Consider the following 11,672-nt stretch of genomic DNA (forward strand, 5'->3'; position numbering starts at 1 on the left):
GACCTTTCAGCGACGTCGACAGAGACGTTCACCGACATAACACCATCATCCCCCGACTCGTGGACGGAGAGTAGGTGCTTCCGATTCATCCTCAGCTGTACCAGTAGGACCTTCACAACAGCCACCGTCTGTAGCGACTTACATACCGCAGCCATATATGTTTTTAGATCCAACTTGGGGTTCATATACTGGATATTTGACCGGTGCAGCCTCCTCACCCATGGCCTCAACATAGACACCTCTTGTATAGTTTTCACACTCAGCGATGTCTGGGTTTTATGAGTTTTCCCAGTTTTCGTAGGCCGGTGAGATAGTCAGTCATACACCTCCAGGGTCCTTATTCTATAGAGGTGCTTCATCGTCATCAGCTCCTCATCAACAAAATGTAGCTGCTCATGACGATGACGACGATGATGATGGTGATGACAGCGAGGAGTCACATCCATTGATACGAAGAAATCCTCCTCGAGACTGACAACCACCTCCCTGCGGAACACATTTGCATCGCAGGCATCAATAGATTTTGTTTTTTTTATTACATTTGTATTTAGTTGTTTATTGGACTTTTTTATTGTAATTTTTTATTATTTATCATTTAATACTTACTTTATTTTGTTAATGTATTTTGGATAATTTTTTTTAATTTATTTTGTTAATATTGTTGGACTTTTTGTTAATGTATTTTGGTTAATTTTGTTTATTACCATTTAATATCAGTTATTGTAATTTGGTTATCATTTACCATTTAATACTTATTGTACATGATGTGCACCCTTTAAGGTTGAATTGATTGCCTCAGCCAAGTTGGTCGTCATGTGTCCATATCGATATCCACCATCATATGCGTTCGTCCACATTTCTTTATCGATGATGTAATCGTATCCTTCCTCGTTTTTTGCCCGCAAATCTTGAAGCATTTATTCAAACGTTTGAGGAAGTAGTTCGTAACCTGATCAAAATATGTATAACTTACTAACTTGCTTTCTTTGCAAAATTAAAATGATCGAAAGAAAACAAACTACATCAGCTTCACTTACCCATGCGCACAATTAATTGACGCTCATCATTCTTCTTGTACCTTCTATGGTAGTTCACAACAATGTGACGGAGACAATACCTATGTTGGATAATGGGTGGTTGTCACATTCGACCTAAATACTCTATTGCTGCTTTGATCCTAGCTCCGCGATCTAAAATGACACAGATTTTTTCCCTCATGATAACATGTGCACGTAAGTTTCGGAGGAAAAAAGCCCAAGAATCTGTATCTTCTCCTTCAACAAGAGCAAAAGGCGCTGGAAGAATGTTGCGATTGCCATCTTGGACAACTGCCAATAATGAAACTTGCTTGTATTTTCCATACAAGAAAGTCCCGTCGATCTGGACCATAGGTTTGCAGTATTTGATATCATTAACGCACTATGGGTAAGTCCAAAAAACCCGGTAGAATTGGCATCGATCGCGAAGAACTCGATTATTATGGTATGCATAGGAGGTTTCGAAGTCCACAATTATCCTAGGATTCAACCTCAGCACCAGCCTAAACTAACCTGGAAGTTCGTTGTAAGATGCATCCCATTCGCCATGAATTTTGACAATGGCATTTTGTTTTGCCAACCAAGCTTTTTTATAGGAGATAGTGTACTCATACTGCGTTTGTATAGCTAAAATCAACACAACAACATCTATATGAGAGCTTGCTTTTACCATGGGCATGATGGCTTGGCATATCACTTCAGAGTCCAAGTTGGGATGATCTTGGTTGACCCCTCCAGTACAACATGTGTGAGGACCGTTTTATACTGTTAGTTCTCATCTGTTATTTTTCCTATTCCTCTTCGATACACGAACCATCCAATTGTATCCGTTTTCACGTCGGGCACAATAACACACATATTTTTCTGTCGTGGAGCGGTCGACTCTCGATTGAATATAATTACGGATATTGTAATTTTTTATAACCATCATCGCTTCTTCTTTGCTTGAAAACTCCATGCCAAAAGATAACTCACCATTATTTATTTATGAGTAATATCTATAGTTATCGAGATGAAGCATATCCGCAAATTCTGGCCCGTACATTGCACCATAATCAGTTTCATACATGTGTGCTGGAGGGTCAGTTTGTGCTACATTTTATGAAACTTCATCTACATTATCATCATCATCGGAGTTGAATTACGATGATTCTGGGTGAATGAATAGTCCAGTCTCAGCACCATCCGCACCAGGCTAACGAAGCAGTTCTTCTGATGGAGATGATGGTTCCTCTAGGCTCTCCACATTTAGGTCGAAGAACCTACTACTTGCACGTCTTCCCCTTGAACTAGAAGGCATATCGACATTGAGATCGTAAAAGCTCGTAGTTGAATGCCTCCCCCTGGAGCTTGAAGCCATCGTGTCAAATGAAAATTATAGATGAATGCCTTCCCCTTGAACTGGACGCGATGTTGCCATACAGATTGTTTGTGGACCTACCTTGGTACATATCGTAAGGAGTTGCGGATGAATGTCTCCCTATTGAAGTTGATGTGACGGCACAATGATGCAGATTTCCCATTATGACATTAAAATCATTACACATTACTGTAGTCGGGCTGTCAACTTGATCAACTTGTTCAGCCAGCCCATAGTGGGAGCTTAATGACTGACCCCGAACAGCACGCACTTGAACAAACTTTGCATACATCTCAATATCGGCGTCTGAATAATTACTTTAAGAATCAACCATCATTTCAACATCATCATTGTTCGATAGTTTGAACGCTGTATAAGTTAATGGCAACAATGATGTTGAAAATCTGTACTGCAACGACGATATTCTTTTACTACTTCCAACATGAAAGTCGCATCATTCTTAGAGTTTAAAAGTGTGACAATATTATATCTTCAAAAAAACAACTGAAACAAACATGATTAAATAAATAATATATGAACGAAAATATAACACAATAAATTTTTTATACATAAACGTAAATAATTTAAATAATATAATTTTATATTATTACCTGCACCGCACAAATATTTCGACGTATGCTCCCGCTTTCAAATTTTACAAACATAGAAATTAATTGAAAACAATTAGTATAATATTTTTTCAAATAATCATAATAAAAAATAATTATAATAAAAAATTATAACAAAATTACCTTATAACGAATAATCGCACGAACTTCTGAATCAAATATGAGAAGATTGCCGAAATTATTTACTCTTTGAGAGAATTGTTGTATTAATTTATAGGTTGAGAGGAAGATGTGAGGAAGTTTACGGGGGAGAAGGGTATTTATAGCCGAGAAAAGTTACTGTAATTATACAAGGTGTGATACCTGTACCGCGCCTTACATAATTGTGTCAGATTTAAACGTAAGGCGCGGCCCCTGCCCCACACTATAGCCCTACGTGGCGTAAGACGCGCTCCAAGGGCCGCGCTTTACACACGTATATCCATGTCAGCATAAGGCGTGCTTCAGGGGGCACGCCTTACCCCACGTGACATCAGATCAGCGTAAAGCGCGCTGCAGGGGGTGTGCCTTACTGCAAATGGTGCTAGATCGGAAAATATAGTCTGAACGGTGCCTGACAGGGAAAAATAAAATCAGTGGGTGATATATCGGGAAAAACGCCCAGTAGCCGACGATGGGATGTGGAGCCTTAGTGGCTCACGACCGAGAGAGATGGAGAGAGATTTGAGAATTTCTCCAAATAGGGAGGCAACAATATGTTTAGGAAAATGTTAGTATATATACATAAACTTTTAGGAAAAATTACGTTAGACCCCTTGAACTTTTGGTGTGTTTTAAGAAAGTAATCCTCGTTCTTTTCTAGTTTTCACATGTCTCAACTCTAATGTTATTGTATTGTTTTCTTGATTTCCATTTTAGCCACTAGCTGGTTGATTTATTTGCTTGCATTAATAATCGATTCGATATTATGGTGATCAGATCCGGATTACTACACACATTATTAAGATCCAGACTTATTTTTATTATTTTAACTACTTACTTTTCTAATTTCTAATTACTAAATTTAATTTTTGGTATTCAAACCAATCGTACGACCTCACGATGACCTTCCATTGCCCTAGAGTATGATTCGCGTTATTACTGTTCGGATTAAAATTCTAGTGCTAATAACGCGGTCTTGACATGATAACAAAAGATGTTATTTTATTTGATCATATTCACCGAACAATAATAATGTTTATCATGTCTTGAAATAAAAGTTAATTTAATATGATTAAATAAAACATCTTTTGTTATCATATCTTGGAATTCTATAGAATTTCACAAACTTCTCGATACCGCTCAATTTTAATTCAAAGCATTTGAAGAACCAATACTTCATATTGTGAATTTGGTGAATCAATGAAATTACTCATTTTCGTTTAAAACACAAAATTAGAACTAATAATAATTCCAACAATAAGCCAAACATAAATTTTAGATTTATTCTACCTACAAAATTTAGTTAGAAACTAAAATTTTGAACCAAATCAGTAACAAAGTTGTTACTTTCAAACGATTTCTATTATAAATAGTAGTCGAATAAATTATATTAAAGTTTCAACTGATTTTAAACATGGAACCATAAATTCCAATAAACATAAAATTAATTCTTGATTATTTTTGATTTTGTTACGGGACAAAATCAACATTCTGAAACAAAATTAATAACCAATATTACTTTCACGATAATTTTTGTTAAACAGATTTGTCCACTTTGAGATTTAAGCAAACTAGTTAAAACGACATGATATATCTCGAAAAAAATTTACTCACTATCTTGATTTTATCATGATTTCTGTACCGTTACAAATTAAAGAAATGTAAAAGAAAGAGGTCTGAATTATATTGGATTAAAGGAAAATACTTAAATTTCACATATTTGATTGATTTCTTGATCATCATCATTAACTTTATGATGTCAACCAAAACTTGAACTATCAAAATTCAATGTGCGTCCCACAAAGCATGCAACCACAAACACCTTATAAAAATTTTGGAATCCAATTATTTAATTTCTCTACAAAAATTAGTGGAACCATGTCTCGCATTAAAAATTAAACTCAAAATTATTGCGCAAAGAATTTTAGAATTCATAATTAGAATTGAAGAGAATCTTATCGTTGGCGTAAATTCCTCTTTATTATTGTCCAATATTTGTTTTTGCCTAATTTTTATTACGTGTACACAACAAGGATTAAATTCAAAAAAATCTATATCATCTTAGAAAAACTAGAGCAAATCTCTCTTAAGATTGTTAGAAAAAGACGTTAATCCAAGAATGAAATAGAAAAATTAATAATGATAATAATATTCAAATATCATTAAAGATAGAGAACTAGTTTACTTTGCCTTAGGATTGTTAGATATATAACAATTCAAGACCATAATCACATCTGGAAAGATAAAATAAACGTAACCAAACTTCTTAAATAATAATAAAAAATAAGTATAGAAATGAATACTCTATCTGATAGATCAATTGATTGGAAACAATTGAAACCTATTGTCACATAATTTTCTTAAGATAAATTTTCGGTTACTCCTTTGGGGCCCGAGATCGTTGGTGTCTCTATCCCATGATACAACAATTACATGATCAACTACAGTAGCACAATTGTAGATATCACGAACTATAACCTTGTCTTCATCTATCATTGGAATACTAGTGGAAGAGAAAAAGATTTTTCTTTCAAGTTCTTGAATTCTGAATTATGAAAGCTTTTGAAACTTGTTAACTTGTTGAAACATGTCAATTTCTTGAAACTTGTGTTTAATCTAGATGATTAGTACAATATTTATAGAGGATTATCAAAGGAAAAACAATCATTCGGGAATTACAATATTGTCTTCCAATCGAATATAAATTCGTAATAATATATTCATATTTTAATTATATATCAATTCTATAATAGTATAACATTATCCTATTAATATTTTTTTTAAAGAATCCATACAAAATCTTTTTAATTATGAACATTCAAATAGATATATCATATTTAAAGAAAATTCAATTATCAAATTCATCAATGAATTCGACAACATATACCAGATTCCATTATATATAGAGATTGTTACTAGTAGAGCTAATGTTCTTTACTCGATAGACTCCATCTAACCACATCTTTTACCTGACAGACCAACTCTAACATCTAAACATACTTCCCTTCAAATATCCTCGCGTTCCTCTCCCTCTAAACAAGGTAAATTATCAATTTCCACGCAATCTTTAGGATGACAACGAGCAAAGACTTCCCTTTAAGTTTGTCTATGGCCTAGGCAGCCTCTGAATCTTAATTCATGACCTTTCGCTGTAGGCTGCAAGCACTCAACACTGTAGACCATACCGCTTTAAAGTAGGAGTAATTAAAGAAAAAATGATATCTCATTCCCTGTTCACGATCATGAAGAACACAAATTCTTGCAATTCAGAGATTAAATGAGGCGAATTTATTTTTTGTAGGCAACAATTCGACATGACCATCCAAGACATCACATAATGCCTCAGAACATAACAAATATGCCGAATCATGTTTGTGTCATGACACTTTCTCATTCTAATAGCTTCCCAAATTTTGGCATAAAGAGAGTGACCTCAGTGGTAAATGAATTGTTGTTTTCCTTGAGGTTTTGAGTTCGAGTACCAGGAATGTCAGGAGTGTAATAGTTCAATGTCAAATGGTTCTGATTTATCTTTGAACAGATATTACGTTGTACTTACCCCATATTAATTAAAAAACAATATTTCTCTCATTTTTCTTTATTGTCTTTCAAGTATATTATTTTCCTCATTTTATAAAAAAAATTCATGCATTTGATATAAAATGAATAATGGATACAGCAAAATAACTAAATAAGTTATCAATATGAATGTTTATAACAATATAAAAAAATATCATTTATTTATTGTTTAGATGAACAATTTCAAATTTCCGGACGCTATCACCCATGAAAATCGAAGGAAGTAAAATGCCGATGGAATAACCTAAAAATGCATTAAATAGTGGTTTAAGACACATTTTTTTGAATGATAATGAGGCCTAAGTCAGAAAATTACTTCTTTACACGACTATAAGGAGGGCCGAGAAAATCTCTAACCGTGATACCAGCAAGTTGATCCGGTGGAAAGTTGAGGACTGCAAGAGCACCATAAGGAGGAATGTCATGCTTGGCAATGAAATAAGCAACATAATTTGCTTCCCGATTGATCACAATGAATTCGACAAACCATGCTCGATGGCAAAGCTTATCAATGGCACGAACCAGGGAATATGGACTGTTGCGCGTGACATTCTTAATAAGGCTGTGATCATCAATATTATCCATTTGAACGAGAACAAATTAGAAGCCATTTAACCAGGTAAGGGAGAGACCTTCGAAGACACCCCATAGCTCAGCTTGGAGGACGGAGGAATGACTTATAATTTGTTGAACGCCAGAAGGAAAGATCCATCATGGTCACGAAAAACCCCGCCAATAGAAGCCAAACCAGATCGGTGTGAAACTGCAGCATCATAATTAAGGCAGGCCCAATTTTGAGGAGGAGGTTGCCATTAGACTTGGACAGTTCGAACAGGAGGGGGTGCCAAGATCGGAGATTTTGTTGCTGCGTATTGACACGCCTACCCCAAGTTACGGTGGAACAAGTTGTGATGATCAGAGATAGACCCTCGAAAAATAGCCTCATTTCTCCCTTTCCATGCTTGCCAAATGATGGAGGAGAAGAGAGTGTTCCAAGGGATAGCATGGGGAGAAAACAAACTTTCTGTATGGAGATTAATCTCGAGCCAATCCGCAAGAGTGAAATTAAAGAAATCAGGATGAGCACTGTCTTAGAGGAGCCAATTCCAGAGGTTACGAACCATCGGACAATTTCAGAGGATGTGCAACAGGGATTCATTCATATTAGAGCAACGGTGACAAGAAGAATAATTACCGAGGCCTTGTTTGTAACGATTTTCATTTGTAAGATGTCTATCCAGGATAGCAAGCCATAAAAACATCTAACATGCTCAGGAACATCAAGTTTCCAAATCCGTTTCCATATCGGGTTCATTGTTGACCAATCCGTTTCCAAATTCGTGACGGAGAACGTGTGATTATTTTCTTCATTCCAATAGCAATTATCCGATCCATGAGCGCAATTAGGAAAACGCATGTTTTGTAGCAGAGGAATGGCCTCGTGAGCAAGAAGTTGATTGAGCATATTCCAGTCCCAACAATTCTCAGCATCACAGAAATCCTTCGACTTTAAAGTTATGTCAACCGCAACGTTCGGATTCGCCCAATGGATAAGTTGCCCCAACTCGGGAACCCAAATATCCGACCAGAAATTAATAGTGTTGCCATCACCGATGCATCAAGCCAATCTCTCATAAAAGAGGTCCCAAACATTCGCGATAGAATGCCAAAAAAGACATCAATTAGGCCGCAATATAGAGGACGGACAAGGTTTGATCATACGATACTTTTCTTCAATTTTCCCTTTTGATTCAATCACTTGCTACCACATGTAATAGAAAAATAAAATTACTAAAAATATCAATAAAATTAAAATAAAAAAAAATATTATTAATTTTTAAAAATTCTATTTTCTTAAATCTTAGTTACGGTTAATTATTTTTAAAAATCTTAAAATTGACCTTGGGCTTGAAAATCAAACCTGGCCTGAGTTTGGTTTTGAATAAAAATCTGGCCTGAATTTAATTCTGGATTGGACTAAATCGTTTTATTTATTTAACTCAAACTCTAAAATCATGAAATTTGATGTAAAACAGAACAAAATTGGGTATTTACATGAACAACGGCCCGCAGTAAATGCTTTGTTCCACCTTATTCCGAGTTATAAACAGTTCATATGTAATCATATGCTGAATCATAAACTAACATAATGGTCGTATGAATATATGATCTATGGTTAATATAAATATATGTATAATATTAAAGAATTATATAAATATCAAAATTATGTTCATAAATAATACTAAATTAGAAAAAGCAATAATAAAAGGTGGAGTCGTATGAAGCAACGTGGTAAACATAAATCTGATTTAGTAGGTTCGACGTATAAATCAAGCACCTTAGACGTTCATAACAATAGAGTGTTTAATACCAACACTTGAACAAATCAAGAAGACCATTAAAAAAATCCATGACATATTTAAGATCACACAAACGAAAATATATATCTTCGAATTCTTTAACAAGTTCAAAGTTGAAAAATTACAACACTAGAATATTTATCTTCGATGTCCTTAACAAGTTGAGAATACAATTTGAGATTTTTGTCGACAAAAGATCTCTAATTAGCAACATTAGAATGTTTATTCTCAAGTTCCTTAGCAAGTTGAGAAGATAACTTGGGATTTTTGTCGACAAAAGATCTCGAATTAGCAACATTTAATATTTATCTTCGAGCTCCTTAGCAAGTTGAGAAGATAACTTGGGATTATTTTCGACAGAAGATCTCCAATTAGCAACACTGGAATATTTATCTTCGAGCTCCTTAGCAAGTTGAGATGACAACTTGGGATTTTTGTCATCAGAAGATCTCCAGTTAGCAACACTATAATATTTATCTTCGAGCTCCTTAGTAAGTTGAGAAGACAACTTGGGATTTTTGTCAACAGAAGATCTCCAATTAGCAACACTAGAATATTTATCTTGAAGCTCCGTAGTAAGTTGAGAAGTTAACTCAGGATTTTTGTTCCATACAATAGCAACACTAGAATATTTATCCTTAAGCTCCTTAGTAGGTTGAGAAGTCAATTCTTGATTTTTATCGGAAGAAGATCTCCAGTTAGCATCATTAGAATATTTATCTCCGAGCTCATTTGCAAGTTGAGAAGTTAATTCAGGATTTTTGGTCACTAAAATCGCAGCACTAGAATATTTATCTTCAAACTCCTTGACAAGTCGAGAAAATTCTTTCGCAGCATCTCCGACGCCATGATAACCAGTCCCTTGTTGTTCCCTTAAATCCTTCACAGCATATATCCCAGAACCACACTGTATACCAATTTTAGATGGGTAAAATTTAGAGTTAATTAGACAAAAAAGATAAATTAACGCAGAGTTATATATATATATATATATATATATATATATATATGCATAAAATGGTTGAAAGCAAAGAAACTGCAGATTATACCATCAGAAATAGAAGTTGAAATAAAAGAGCCAAATAGGAGTACAGAAGATCCATCTTCTTCCAATAAATATTTTTTGCTTGGGGAGGTCTTTGAAGGCTATGATGTCTTTTTATGGCCAAAAGGCAAGTTGAGATTTTTCTTTTTCTTTTTTGATAATGCAAGTTGAGATATTAAATTTACATTTACCCTAATCAAACAAAATAAATATCTCACTGAAGACAACAAGATGAGAAGCATCTGTCATATATTGTCAAAAGTTGTACTAATAAGACGAGGCATATATCAATTATTGAGGTTTTTAATAATTGTAGATAAATTACTTTAAACTTATATGATTTTATATTCAACATGTTATAGCCACGATGGTGGTTACATATATATATATATATATATATATATATATAGGGATGAGAATCCGATCCGATTATGTTGAGTTTTTTTTTAAAATTTGGGTTCAGGTCGGGTCAGGTCGAGTTTATAAAGGTGATGTTCGGGTCGGGTCGGATTCGAACTTAGGGTGAAAAGCACCTGACCCGACCTGAGAAAAAATATAATTTTACCTTTATATATTTAGTAATAATTATAATAATACATCTATATATATTATTTTTTATTTTAAGTAAATTGTATTTGTTTATATTTAGAGAGAAAACAATCTATATCTGATCAAAAAACGAAGAAAAACAAATCAAACAAGAAGTCAACATAAGCAAGTCTGGAGAAGAAGAAGAAGAGCACTCTAAAGGTGAAAAGTAAAAGGACATGAAGAACAAGAAAAAGATTAAGAAAAAAACATGTGGATTTTTAGTTTTTTTAATTGTAAATTTAGAATTTCGTTATGTTAATGAGTTAACAGAAGTTAACGATCGAGAGACTTAAATGGAACGGTTGATAACGTAAGGGAACCAATACACTTAATTAAAAAATCGATGAACAAAATCGATCAGACTAAAAATAAATTACGGGAGTATTGGTATAGTTTACCCTTTACATTAATGTCGACACCCGTTTTCGTCCCGCTATTATTATTATTATTATTATTTAATATTACTATTATTACTGCTACAATTTATTATTTAGTTTATTATTACAAGTTTTGTTTACATACCAAAAACAAAATTTTACAATCAAGCCTGAACAAAAAAAGCCCAAATCTAGATGCAACCCAAGATTTTAGGGTTTGGAAAACCCTAACTACACCAAGCTCCCAGTCGTCACCCCATCTCAACCATTGGATCATATCCGATCCAACGGTTCGGATTAACCCAATATTAGGGTTTTGACCTAAAGCCATCTGCCACCAATGCCAAGCCGCATCCGTCACGCGTTCCTCCATGAGATGCACTCGCAAGTGATTTTCCACTTCTCGAAGAATGCCACCGCCGTCGGGAAATCCGTTGGCCACCGAAAGAGGACAAAGACCTCAGAGTTAAATTTTTTTACCCCTTATGTTGCTACCGTCACCGTCGAACTTCACTCCTCAGTCAGAGCACTCAAAGCCAAAAAAAGGAAACAA

The 11,672-nt window shown here is 34.4% G+C and overlaps 1 protein-coding gene across 1 annotated transcript; it reads right to left on the bottom strand.

The window, feature by feature from the left end:
* Window positions 1-9,162: 9,162 nt before the first annotated feature.
* On the bottom strand, window positions 9,163-10,254 carry LOC120178505. The gene is made up of 2 exons (XM_039184332.1): window positions 10,156-10,254; window positions 9,163-10,013 (listed from the first exon to the last, which is right to left on the bottom strand). Exons 1-2 carry the CDS (start codon window positions 10,207-10,209, stop codon window positions 9,405-9,407), a joined length of 663 nt encoding a protein of 220 aa, XP_039040263.1. The 5' UTR covers window positions 10,210-10,254; the 3' UTR covers window positions 9,163-9,404.
* Between the last annotated feature and the right edge of the window lie 1,418 nt (window positions 10,255-11,672).

The sequence above is a fragment of the Hibiscus syriacus genome, unplaced genomic scaffold (assembly GCF_006381635.1).
Source record: "Hibiscus syriacus cultivar Baekdansim isolate YM2019G1 unplaced genomic scaffold, ASM638163v2 tig00003507_pilon, whole genome shotgun sequence".
Lineage (NCBI taxonomy): Eukaryota > Viridiplantae > Streptophyta > Magnoliopsida > Malvales > Malvaceae > Hibiscus > Hibiscus syriacus.

What these genes read in the sequence shown, in the direction of transcription:
- LOC120178505 (XM_039184332.1), bottom strand. Translation starts at nt 10,209, where the DNA reads ATGGATCTTCTGTACTCCTATTTGGCTCTTTTATTTCAACTTCTATTT. An exon ending in TTCAACTTCTATTTCTGATG is followed by an intron (nt 10,014 to 10,155) that starts GTATAATCTGCA and finishes ATTGGTATACAG; the next exon opens with TGTGGTTCTGGGATATATGC.